The 13623-nt window shown below is 42.0% G+C and overlaps 1 protein-coding gene across 3 annotated transcripts in view; it reads left to right on the top strand.

Moving 5' to 3' along the window:
* Positions 1-13623, top strand: part of grik4 (glutamate receptor, ionotropic, kainate 4) — a 245855-nt gene that overhangs the window by 154108 nt on the left and 78124 nt on the right. For all 3 annotated transcript variants that reach the window (XM_079580067.1, XM_079580066.1, XM_079580065.1), the window contains one exon: positions 9537-9590. In XM_079580067.1, the coding sequence (XP_079436193.1) occupies positions 9537-9590 (54 nt within the window). The remainder of the gene's footprint in view (positions 1-9536; positions 9591-13623) is intronic.

The following is a 13623-nucleotide window of genomic DNA, read 5'->3' as shown; positions in this document are numbered from 1 at the left end:
AAAGTAATGCATAGATCCACAAAAACTGTTTCTTAGTAGGCTAGAGAGAGTACTTAAATAAATGTGCTTTATTGCTGATCACCTGTTCATCACGCCAGCTCCCATAGTCTAATCAATTGTTTATCTGCTTTAATTCTGTCACTAACATAGCCACAGTTCCTTTCTTGGCTCATAGCTGGGCCATTAATTAACATCTCAGAGCACTCATGTACCTCCCATAGTCTTGAGCATGTTGGGCCCTCTACTGGCCGGGGTCCGGTTGTTTGCTACGACTACGAGCTTATAAAGGTGCACGACAGAGAAGCGAGGAGAGTGTTCAGCCGCAGCATATGGCCGGAGAGTAATTAATACACCCCTCATTATGTGCTGAAGGCGATGGATGTGCTGCGCGAGTGGAGCTGACAGTAACTGAGGGCCAAGAGATAAAATGTTTCTCTCAAACGTCACCTTCATTCTTCAAACACGATTCTGTCCTCTCATGGAACCTCTCACCTCAATCAACTGTTCTCACCATTGAAATCAGAGAAACAGCCTTGGCTATCTTCGCCTGTTGCTACAAATGCGTCTACACCAGTGTTCCCGGAGCTGCCAGTTATTTGGTTTTCAAACAATTCCCTCCACAGGCAAACGAAAATGATGACGCCAATCAATGTATAAATGTAGAGCACGATGGTTTAGGAGATTTATTATGTGGGTTTCCATCGTTTTGTGGCTTCAAGGAGCTGCAAAACCAGAACACAACCTTATGTGTGTTAGATAGTAGTAGGGATTTTTCTAACATCGTTGACTGGACTGGGTTGATTTAGTTGAGGACATTTCGCTTCAATTTTCGTAAGCTTCTTCTCGCTCTTGTTAAACCGTTTAAAGGGGCTAGATGCAAGTTGGCCATTATATACGCACTACTGCCCTCTCAGGTCATACATGTAACTGCACCGTCTATATACACTGCTCACAAAAACTTAGGGCACACTCAAAAAACACAATGTAACTCCAAGTCAGTCAAATTTCTGGGATATCAGACTGTCCAGTTAGGAAGCCACGCTTATTGTGAATCAATTTCACTTGGTGTTGTGGAAATTAAACAGACAAGAGGTGCAAATGAGAGGCAATTAGCAAGATCACTCCAAAAGAGGAATGGTTTTGCAGGTGATGACCACAGACCATTTCGCTGTCTTCATCCTTTGTACCGTATTTTTGGAACACTTTTGCATTTGTCCAGTGTTCTCACCACTAGAGGTATCATGAGGAGGCATCTACAACCCACAGAAGTCGCTCAGGGAGTGATGCTCATCCAAAATGGCACGTCTATTCGTGCTGTGGCAAGAAGGTTTGCTGTGTCTCCCAGCGCAGTGTCCAGAGCATGGAGGAGATACCAGGAGACAGGCCAGTACACCAGGAGACCTGGGAGGGGCGACCAAGTTCAACAACCCAGCAGCAGGACCGCTATCTGCTCATTTGTGTGCGGAGAAACAGGAGAAGCACTGCCCGAGCCCTACAAAATGACCTCCAGAGGGCCACAAATGTGCATGTTGGTCCTCAAACGGTCAGAAACCGACTCCATGAGGGTGGTATATGAGGGCCCGATGTCCACAAGTTGGGCCGGTGCTTACTGCCCAACACCGTGCAGCCCGATTGGCATTTGCCCGAGAACACAGCGATTGGCAGATTGGCCAATGGTGCCCTGTGCTCTTCACGGATGAGAGCAGGTTCACCCTGAGCACATGTGACAGACGTGACAGAGTCTGGAGACGCTCTGGAGAAGGTTCTGCTGCTGCAACATCATCCAGCATGACCGGTTTGGTGGTGGGTCAGTGATGGTCTGGGGAGGCATTTCATTGGAGGGCCGCACAGCCCTCCATGTGCTAGCCAGAGGTTCCCTGACTGGCATTGGGGACCGGGATGAGATCCTCAGACCTATTGTAAGACCATATGCTGGTGCCGTGGGCCCTGGGTTCCTTCTGATGCCTGATAATGCCAGGCCACATGTGGCAAGAGTGTGTCAGCAGGTCCTGCATGATGAAGGTATTGATGTTCTGGACTGGCCTGCCCGTTCCCCAGACTTAAATCCAATAGAGCACATCTGGGACATCATGTCTCGGTCCATCCATCAACGCCACGTCACACCACAGACTGTCCAGGAGCTGACTGATGCTCTAATCCAGGTCTGGGAGGAGATCCCTCAGGAGGACATCCGTGGTCTCATCAGGAGCATGCCCAGGCGTTGTAGGGAGTGCATTCAGGCACGTGGAGGCCACACACACTACTGAGGATGATACAGACTCGTTTGGAGGAATTTCTACAGAATTTGGATCAACCAGTGACCTGATTTGTCACTTTGATTTTGACTATAATTTTGGATCCAGACCTCCAGAATTTGATTTCCATTTATCATTCTTATGTTATTTTGTTCTCAACACATTGCTCTACACTATGAATGAAGATTTTCATCTGAAAAATCGAATTGATTGACATCTAGGATGTGTTTTTTGAGTGTGCCCTAAGTTTTTGTGAGCAGTGTATATTGCATGACAGCAATTCGGACCCAAAGTAAAAACTTTGAGTGACAGTGCAGTTGTGGTGAGTAAATCTGGGCTCATTCTACACATTAGGACATTGCTGGAACATGTAGGGCAGGGATAGGCAAGTTTGCGTCAAGGAGGGCAGATTTTCATCATTGCCAAAACACCAAGGGCCGAACTTCACCATTATAGCCTAAAGTTAAAAAAACATTTTCAAATGCCAATGTTTTACATCAGTGGTTCTAAGGTGGTCCGGCTCTGAGACCCGCCATTACCTTAAAGACAAGCTGCGACCCAAATAAAACTATAATTTGTCATATATCGTATAAAATATTGTATTTACCGCACGTTTTTATTGAACAAGTCGTAGATTTGCTTTTAAGACTGAAATTATGATCAAAACAACCCAATAATATTAATTTTAACAGACTCCAGTGTGCTTCAGTGTAGTTTCAGATGGAAAATATTCCCCCAAAAAAGTTCCCTCCAGGCTTTTGGCCCACTTTTGAGTCCCAACCCACCAGTTGAGAATCACTGTGTTACATTATATATGACCAATTGGGATATTCTGCAAGGACATTAAAAAACACTATTTCTCGCATTTTAAGAGTACTTGAACAGGTAATTGATCCCTTATTTGCATAATAATAGGGAGAAAAATACATAATTTTAACATTTTTAAACACCGTATAGTCCCTTTAAGCACACTCAAGCTAGAGTTTATTTATTTTTTCATTATTGAATTTTTTTGTATTTCAGGCAAAGGCATTTCACAGTAAACACAAGTGACACAAGCATTCCACAGATTCCACACATTTTTAATCAGGCTTGGACATCATGTTAATGCATAATGCAACGTTTGACTGGTAATGCAAGGTTTCCCGGAGCGGTCAACTTCCAAACTGTTTGTATTCGATAGGATCAGACCCCGATTCTCCTTTTTATTTCTATACTTCACACTCTCATTAGTGGTCGACAGGTCGTCATGGCAACGTCGGCCACCCCGCGTCTGAAACCACCAATCGTAGAAGCGGTCGTCTATAGATTATCTGCGCCTGTTGCTGCAAATGCATATGTTTGGCTTCTCGGATTTCAGAATCAGTTCTTTTCAAGGCCGATATATTATGAGTTTTCTCCATAACACAATCGAACTCCACAAAAAAGGTAACCTTATGATTAGCTCAGATGCCACTTTTAAAAGATAATGATTATTTAGTAAGAACAATCCCAAAAGATGCCATTCAGTAATGATAATACTATTAGATAACCAGGCTTTGATATCTCCGAAAACATTGAGGAACCCATGTTGATCCTTCATAGTGGGTTGATTAATGACTAAAGCTTACATTGAACCAGCAAAAGAATTCTGAAAAGTTTCCGATAGTAGCCGACTCACTAACTGCATACAGTATGTTAGGACTCCTCTGTTTTTTTTCTATGGTTCACACTCCCATCAGCGGTCATGGGGTCGTCATGGCAACGTTGGCCACCCTGGGTCTGGAGCCTGTCTGGTGCCGCAGTGGGATGTCTCTGTTGCACTTGTTCACTTTGCTTCTTGTGTTTGAATATGTATTGTAGTCCCCTCTCTGCCGCTTCTTGCAAATGCGGTTTGATTTAGGTTTTCTCATCTTCTACCTTGGGTACCGCTGTGTGAAGTTTTCAGCATTTGCGGCGGGAAGTTGGCAGGGCTGTCGCTCTTTTGTTCTGTCCATTCATTCTCAGTGCAGTATCCAGTCTGGTATGATGATTAATTTGTGTAAATGGAAACGTCTGTCTTTTGTTTTGCAAAGGATTTCCCACTTCTCTCGTGTTACATCAAACCCTCGTGTCTCTCTCTGAGTTCCAGCCTGCTGCCCAGCATTGTGAATGTAATCACACTCAGTCAGACCACCACTGTTGTGCATGACTGGACCAAACAAAATAGTGATAATAAGTCTGGCATTTCAGAGGAGAAAGTTTACTCTCAAAGGTCTGCGCTGAAAACCGAATCAAAGGAATTTATTCAGTTAATTGTTTTGGGAAACAACATGATATATCAATTTGATTGTTGCTGTAATGCCATATTTGGGTTGTACAACGGTGCAGTAGTCAGTGCTCCAAGTAAAGAGGTCAAAAGTTTATTCTTCAGTGTTGCTCACTTCCAGTTCCAGGATTTTGCATGTCTATTCGTGTTTCCATGGGTTTTCTTCCACCATCCACAGACTTGTACTTCTTAGAAGATGGGGAAACTTTCACTGATGAATGACTGAACAGATGGTAGTCCGTCAGTCAAGTATGTCTATTATTGAGCCAGGTTTACCCCACCTACAGCCCTTAGATGATGCAACAGGAACCAGTTTACTACAAGCTGTATTTTATTTCCTCATTGCATTTTTTTTTTCCTACCAACTATTGCATTTGCAACTAGATTTGCAATTTAAGTTTTCAGATAAAGATTGAGTTCAAGGTGTCCAGGAGCATTAAAGCAGAACTAAGTAACTCATGCCCCTAGAAGCCATAAGCTCCACTGCAGGTGTCGTAGCATGTTGCGTTTTTTTTACTCATTAATTGTCTGTGAGAGTAAATACCACGCTGACAGAAAAGACAAAGGGAGAGAGGGATATTGTACATCCAATTACACAATGGAGATTTTTTTTTTCACTCAAGCTTGGCTTCACTCGTTAGCCTGTTAGCTTCTTCTTTGTGACTCCAATAGTGTGTATTGCACCTCCGACCTGGTGTAGGCAAAGTTGCAATTGTGGTTTTCTGGCCAGAGACACCGGGGTATATGAAAGACCCCCCAATCATCCCATCAACACTTGTATTACACACAGAGGGACTATGAAAAGGATTTATTAAGGTGAACAAGTTACTTAACACTACTTTAACCTTTGAGAGAGGAATTAATGAAGTGCTAATTCTAATGCAAGAATCATGCATTTCAGAATACGTTTGTCGTCTAAAACTACAGGTTTGTCAGGTTTTATAACTAAGACCTCATGAATAGTGCCGTGATTTAGACTCGACTGCTATCCATTATGCAGCCCTATAGCCCTAAGTAGAGGAAGATGAATGAATGTGTGCCACGTTGCCTTGAAAAACGCTTTTAATTTGTTTATGTTCTGTTCTATTGAGCAGACACAAAGCAGCTACATCTTCCCTGGAGGATGAATCCACCTCATATGTCTCTGTAGAGGCTTTAAATATACCGAGTTTAATAATGCAAGTTGCTTTTGTTTGAAGCAACTGATGCATTTCTACTTCACTTACGTTATATTATTAATGCTTGTTCCAATTAAATATTCAACAGCTCAACAATGACATTCTGTCTTCCTCACTGGTAATTGTTTTTTTGCAAAAGAAAACACACATATTATTGCCCTCTAATAATACCTAAACTGTGTAGATTGCAGCGCAGCGACAGGCGAAGAAAATCAGTGATTAATTGTGATGTATATCTGCTACTGGTTGTTAAAGTTTGGGTTTATCATTATTATGTGGAGCTCTACAATTATGAAACAAGAATCTCAAGATAACAGACAGTAGCATACCTTTTTGTCTAATGAAAGAACAAAGAGGGTAAATGTACAAGATTACAACAGGATCACCATAAAGAATATGCTATAATGTTATTTCCTCATCAAAACCATATGCATTATCTTTAATTATATTGCAAATTTGATGGACAATGGCTTAAGGAAAGTATTAGATGAAAATGATTTAATATAGACTGGTCTGTTACTGTATAGTTGAAAGCTCAAGGAAACATCAGAGTCTGCTTCTTGTTCTTACTTCTCCCAAATACACAGCTCCACTCAGATCTCAGACCATGGAAAAATCGAATTTTTAACTTAACGGCTCGTGTGGATCAAAACTCATTTTAAGTATAACTTCAAAATGCCAAAAGAAGAAACTGGAGCAAGACACATTTGAAGCAGGAAATATTTTTTTGGTTTGATTTAAACTGAAAGAGGCTTTTCCACAGCCGCTCATAAACTTAAGACCACAGCCTTTAAAGGGTTTATATTGTGTGACTTTTTTACTTCTTAGCAATGTCGTGATGTTGTTCTATCATGAAAAAAAAAAAATACTTGGGAATTCTGTTTTGTTTCATTCATGCATGTTTGAGTAATCCTACATTCAAAAGACCTTGACATCTTCACTTATCATTTCAGCGCTCAAATTGGCTTCACTACTTATCCTCTTTCTAATCGCTAGCAGCTATAAATTTAGACAATTTAAACTCTTCCCTCCAGTCCATGTGCCCTGTACTTTGACCTTCATCGCATTTTTGTCATGTTTTTAATCACTTTTTTGTTTCGGTTTTTCGTGACGTTATTGCCTCTTTTTGTCACATTTTGGTTGAGGTTTTGTCGCTTTTAACATTTCATTTTTGTCAGGTTTTCGCACGTTTTTGTCACTTTTTTGTCACTTTTTTGTCACTTTTTTGTCATGTTTTCACCATGTTTTCATCCTTGTTTTTGTCGCTATTTTTTTTTTTAAGCTTTTAGATTTGGGTAGAGCCAAAAGGGAGAAAATGTGCCCGGTTCAGGTGGGGGTTAAGAGGTTAAGTGAAGTTCACCCTGGAGAGTTGTAGCACAAATGATAGTTCTAAGGGTCTATACAGAGTTTAAACATTTTAAAATGATGTATTTTCCTCCCCCTACATGTTCCAGCCACGTCCTAATAAGTAGAATTAGCTCAGACCTTTTCACCCCAACTGCCTCTAAAATCCTGCACTGTCACTCAAAAAGGTGTTAATTCAGGTCCAAACAGAGTGCTGGCCCTTCTGGGGCCCTAAGCAAAAATCTACACGGGGGCCCTACAGTAGTGTCCCATGGCTATTTGACGAAGAGCGAATCCATTTATGGTCAAAACAGTTCCACTGTTCCAGGGCAGAAGCAGAACATACAGACCTCAATTCAGGCCCTGCCCCCTGTGTGAGGACCACTAACCACTAAGCCACTGTGAGACTGGTATTTAGGACGACTACTAGTCTATTTCCCTTTTTAAAATAGTAAATGGCAAATGGTCCCATTCTCTCACCTCTGGTCCCTGACCCACAGATTGGGAACCGCTGATTTAAAACTAACTGAAACCTGCTCCTGGCGGTTGTTCCTGTCTTACCACTGAGAATTTGCCTGTGAATAGCCCAACCCGTTTTAGACTGTGCACATTCAGAGAACCATAGTTACTGTAAGTTACTGTGCTCATGAGAACCATTTGGATTCAACTCAACAAAAAGGCCACGGAGAACGGCTTTTTACTCTCGTCTACACGTCAAACTACTGTCCTGATGCTCTAGACTCACCAGACACAATAAGAAGAGAGTTTAAATGAGAGTGAGGCCCAGAGTTGCAGCCCCGAGTCCGCGCAGAGAAAACATGAGAGCAGCGCTCGGGACACGGGTGACATGATGCAGCCGCGGAGGAGCCGCGCATGAGGCGAAGCGAGCACCGGGAGACAGACGGCCGAGCGGGGACACGAGCGGACAAGCACTCGCGCTTTGGAAGAGACAGGGGGAAGACGGTCGGTCTCTCCTGCTCATCCACTTGCAGACTGCTCCGTTTTGGAGTTATATGTGGCGAAGTAGGCGGAGAGTGAGTGCGCGCTGGAAGAGCCTGTCCCCGTAACAACGCGTTGATTAATCAGTGAAACAACACCGTAGTTTGACTGAGATGCGCAAGGGCCCTATGCACCTTGCGTAGTTTGCGTATAGGAAGAACCGGCTCTGGGTCCAAACCATTGTGCACGAGCTTAAAATAGAAACTGCAATTACGCAAGTCCTCAGGTGGCAGTAGTGAGCAGAAAATGACCAACTTGTATCTAGTCCCTTTTACACAATTATAGAAAATGACTTCTTTCATCTTTATGTCTTGCGATATTTACCCAGATGTTTGCAGAATATGTTTCGTAGAAAACATATTAGGGCTACTTAGGGCTGGCACAGTATGTCCTTCAACGTCAAAAGAGCCTCTGTGTCTTGTTTCAAACCAAACTAAAATCCTAAACGATAGAATTTTACTTTTAAAAAAAACGGATTTAAAGCACTGATTTCATAAAATATAGTTAAAATTTGTTTTTTTTTAATATTTACAACAACTCACTCAAAGGCTCTTCTGAGTAACAGTGACCATCAAGAGCCACACAAGAGGCTTTAAGGCGCCTGTGGCTCCTGAGATAGTGGTTCCTACCCCTGGGCTAGAGAGATACCGGTATAGCTCCTGAGCTGGTTGGAGATCCCTGCTTTGTTGTTTTCTACTACATGCAAAGCACATTCAGAGAATCAATGAAGCGTTACTCTCAAATCCTGGCGAAAAAATACACATTCTTTGAAGTATTTGAGCATAAGATGGGAATTCTAAGGTAAAGAAAGTAGTTATAATATTGGACTAAGCCAAAAACGGACTTCAAAAGTGCCAGAACAGAACGATTGGCTGATCACTGGAGTTGACCTTGTCCATATCTTGTAGGATTTGCATTCCTTTGAACAGCTGATGTTTTATGTCAAAATTGAAAGCTTGTGTTGTCTTTTAAAGAAGTTTAAAAGTTTCAGATGTTTACTTTGTTGTGGTATCACTCTCATCACACACGCTCGGGGCCACTGAGTCTAAACCGCAGCATCTTCTCCGCTGCTATTAATGAAATGGAACGATGAAAGTTCACCCTGTCCTTCACAACTGCTTCTCCCTGTGACTTTGATTTACTCAAATTGTGAGACAGGGGCGTCGCGCGGCATACTAATGCTCTCAAGAAATTAATTGCTCCATTGAGAGGCATCGTCAGATAAGAACGTGTCTGGTTTTATCAAGATGTGGATTTTGATCTGTCAGCAGCGGCGCACGGGTGATGGTCTTCCCTTGAATCACTGGCCTCCCACCTTTCCTCCGCACCTTCTGTTATCCGGCGCTTTCATGCAGCTCTTTTCATGCCCTGACCTCCAACTGAACATCAATCGGTGCAAAATCCACCCCTCCATTTTCATTTCTCTCTTAAATCGTTATTGTATTGTGACCCCAGTTTGTGTTCTCTCTACAGGCGTCTGAGCTGGGGATGCTGTCAATCTACTACACTTACATCTTCACCTCTCTGGTAAGGAAATGCATGCTGTTTTTGAGTCTGCAGTTTTATGCCACGTTAAATTTCATGCACAGTACCTTTTGCCAAGTATAAACTCTGCTTTAGGAATTCAAAGTTAGATGGTTGTTTGTGTTAGTGCACCTCAGAGTGGACAATTACCAAAGAGTTCTCATTTCAATGCGGATGATAACGGCTGGACTTCGCTCCTTCATTTGTACATTATGCTATTTTAATAACTTGTTGGTTTGGTGCTTAGTTAATGCTCCCTTGCAGGGGCACAAACAGGATGAATTCCAAATGATTGTTTGCTAACCTCGCATTATATGTAATTACACTTCATTAAACTGTGCATTACTGTATGTGTGGGGGCATTCTGTCTTAAGTCATGCGGTGCGCAGAGGAGGTTCTTTTTATAGCTCATTGGAGTGTTTACGACCTAAAAAGCCTTCAGAATGTGTCCCAGGGGAAGATTAAAAGTTCTGACCTTTATGAGCGATGAGATTTAGGCACATCAGGCCACAGAGATGTGAGAGTTATCATAAGATCGTAAAGATGGAGCCTGGGAGAAAATCTGACACTATAGTAAAGTTAGCAGATAGCTGCTCCCTAATGGAAATTAATGAGGTTGGAAACACTTTGCTCTAATAGTGCTGTGGGGAGGATTCATATCAATCTGATTTATGAGTCATTAAGATCAGGCTGCAGCCGATTTCATGTTGTGCTTCACGGCTCCTAGCACAGACCGCTGTGTGTCGGGGTCCTTACTCTGCACCTGCTGCAGCCCCCGTGACTCCCTTTCCTGCAGCTCATGCCGTGTCTGTGTGCGGCAGCAGTGGAGAGTCATCCTGGTCCTGTTTTACCTCAGTCTATCACTATAATGGAGTAAATACATGCAATTTTTCTAGTTTTTTGTATGGTGATGACCTCCTTAAGTATATTGAAAACTCAGACGTTTGTGGTGGAAAACCCTATGAATCTAATCATAAAGCATTTGTATCAATTTCATGGACTTGAAGGCCACTTTTTGAGCATTTCTGTGAAAGAGACCCTTAAAGGTGCATTATGCAACTTTTATGTGAAAAGAAAAAAGTTTAATCTTGTGTTTTTGACCTTGAAGTGACCCAATGGCTGTATGAGTGGTTAACATGGCGCCTTTACTTTCTATCACGGTGGTCTCTACAACGCTCCTGGACCAATTGTTTTGTAGGTTTTCTGGTGAGAGGGTCTGACAGCAGTGAAAACCTTCCAAACAATTGATCCTGGAGCATCCTGGAGGCCATGTGATGGAAAGTAAAGGCGCCATGCTGACCACTCATACAGCCGCTGGGTCACTACAAGATTAAATACTCACAAATATCAACTTTTTTTTCCCTCACATAAAAAAGTTGCATTATGTACCTTTAAAAGTGACCCTGAAAGTTGTGAAATGTGCTTCTAAACCCATTCCTGTGAAGACTATGTGACAAGTATGTTTTGGTTTGTAATAAAAAAAATGGGCCTTTGATAACAATTCAAAAGAAACAAGCCGCATTTTGATAGTAATTCATTCAGGATTTTTAATTAACAGATTTGGCTAATTACCAGTATGTATGTAGTATGCTCCTTTTGCCCCACATATTTAATCCATTGCTTTCAGTGTTTGAAATAGAAAATCAAACAAGTGTCAAAGTGTAGACGGCTTATGTTGGACTGGAAAAGAGAGCTATAATTAGAGTAATTGCCTGATGCGTTTTGTTAGTGTGGTGTTGTAGAGGATTGACTGTAAGATCACTGCAGGTGCTGTGACACCAGTGGGGCACAATTAGTGACACACGGATCTTCTGATTCTCTTTGTCGGCGCAGGTTTTTTAACTTTCTTGAATGCGTTTGCAAATTCTTTTTCTTTTTTTTTCAAATCAGGCAAAGTTTAAGGCATTTTCTGAAGGCCTCATATGAAAGGAAGTGTCCTTAGAACCTTCCTTTTGATCAAACGTCAGTGTGATCTGTAAAAATTCCTGTCAAAAATGTTAAAGCGGCTCATTAGGCGATGCATGCTACAATATTGGAAGTAACTCTCAAAAACATGGTGATATAGTCATGGTGTGAGTAACTTCTTTTAAACATATTCAAGCTCTAATACAGTTTATCTGCAATATAAAGCCCCATATCAATAAAATACTGTAGATCATCATGTACAAGCAACTTAATTACTGAAGTTCACATGTGTTTAGTGTAGGGCTTTGCAATCAAGTACATTCACGCTTATTTCACGTGACAAAAATAACATAGTAAAGAAAACAAGATGAAATACTAACTTTGCAAGGTGTTAAATTTGAGCACACAAGAGCCATGTTGAACACTGTGATTAATTGATTGTGTTATATGGAAGGTAGGTGTAATTATGAATGAGGATGTTAATGTGTGATTTATCTGAACTGTAGAAATGAACGCACGCTCTTTAACAACTCATTAACAACTTAACTTTACCACTTCATAACTTACATAAAGAATAAAATTAAACCGAACTTTTCACATTCATAACATTATCATCACTTGTGCGTTTCCCACAACATCATTACCAGGTTTTCAACGTAAACGCCGAAGTTCTCCCTCTCTTCTTTCCCTTTTTATATCATTATTTTTTTCCATCTTTTTCTCTCTCCTCCGTTGCCCGGGCGCTTTGCTGACAGTCCATTTATCTGCACTCCTGACACCGCTGACTAACGACGTGCCAGACCGCTCCCCTGCCTAATCTGTTTCCCCTGAATCATCTCACGACGCTCATCAACGCAACACCTCAAAGTTTGTCATCCCCACTTATGGACAGAGATGTTGACGATATATACGTTTCGGCTTTGTTTTTTAACGTCTGAATGATCTGTTCTCAACCTGGCACGAAACGCGTTCTCGGATGACAGCCTCATAAGTGTGAACCATCTGCATGCAAAGTCCGCGCTTTAGTCAATAGCAGGCGCCGCGCCGAAGACGGATGCATGTGCAAAAGGGCTAATTCATCAAGTGTCATTATGGCTGTCCCGCCTGAGAATGCTGCTTAGCTTTTTGCCTTTGTGACCCTTTATTAAGAGCTTATAGTGCACTCAAAGAGAAGGTTACACTATGTTCAGTCCTCCATCTGTATTATCTCTGCTCTAGTAGACTCGGATAATAAGAACTAATCTAAGAACAAGCATTTACTTGAGTTAATGTTGCTGATCATTATGAGGTAGTGGTTTGGGAGTAAAAAGACATAGCAGCCGATCACCCTTTTATATAACCCTTTTGGTTTTCTTCTTCCCTCCCGCCAAAGTATATACTCGACGTCAATTATTGAATGTAAAACTTTAAGTGCCTGCTTGACCTCCAAACAAGCCGGTATATTGGCTTGCCAGTATTATGCAGTATTATGTGGATTCATTAGCTTTACTTAGTGTTCACCCTGTATATGTCCGGCTTTCTTCTTCCATCCAAAGGTGAACTGGAGACTTTTAATTGCCCATTAACGGAATGTGAGACTAGACGGTTCTCTTTGTACGATTAAGTGTGGCCTCGACTCTGCCCTATTTGATCTAGATGAGACTTTGCTTTGATTTGTCACTCAAAGATGTGACAAAATCTTCCTATTTAACTGATCTGCATATCGCTGGCCACAATAATGAATGCCGATATTGTGTCCAAAAGCATCCCCACCTCGCATCAGTCTCCCTCTTTGAAGCGTTTCTTTGCCTGCCCTCAAAACACCTGCAAGCTTTCCCAATAACCAGTGCGCTCACATCCTCCCAGTCGTCACTCCACGGCTCCATCTAAGTGATTTGTATCCCGCGATCCCAGCTACTCGGTCCGATTGAATAAATCACCTCCGGTCGACAGTGACTCATCCATAGTACGGTGACGGGACGCCTAATGTCATTTGAAGGGTAACTGAGCGCTGGAACACCTCAGCCTTGTCTCGGATCTTGATGAAAGGCTCTTATATTTTCCCGCGCAACAGTCAGAAGCCACGTCCCGACACACAGTGATGCCTGACATATTATCCTCCGCCTGTTTGTGTTTTTCTTCATGTCCCATT

This window comes from Gobius niger, assembly GCF_951799975.1.
Source record: "Gobius niger genome assembly, chromosome: 1".
NCBI lineage: Eukaryota > Metazoa > Chordata > Actinopteri > Gobiiformes > Gobiidae > Gobius > Gobius niger.
The sequence above is the reverse complement of the archived record's forward strand: the minus strand, read 5'-3'. Positions and strand labels throughout refer to the sequence as shown.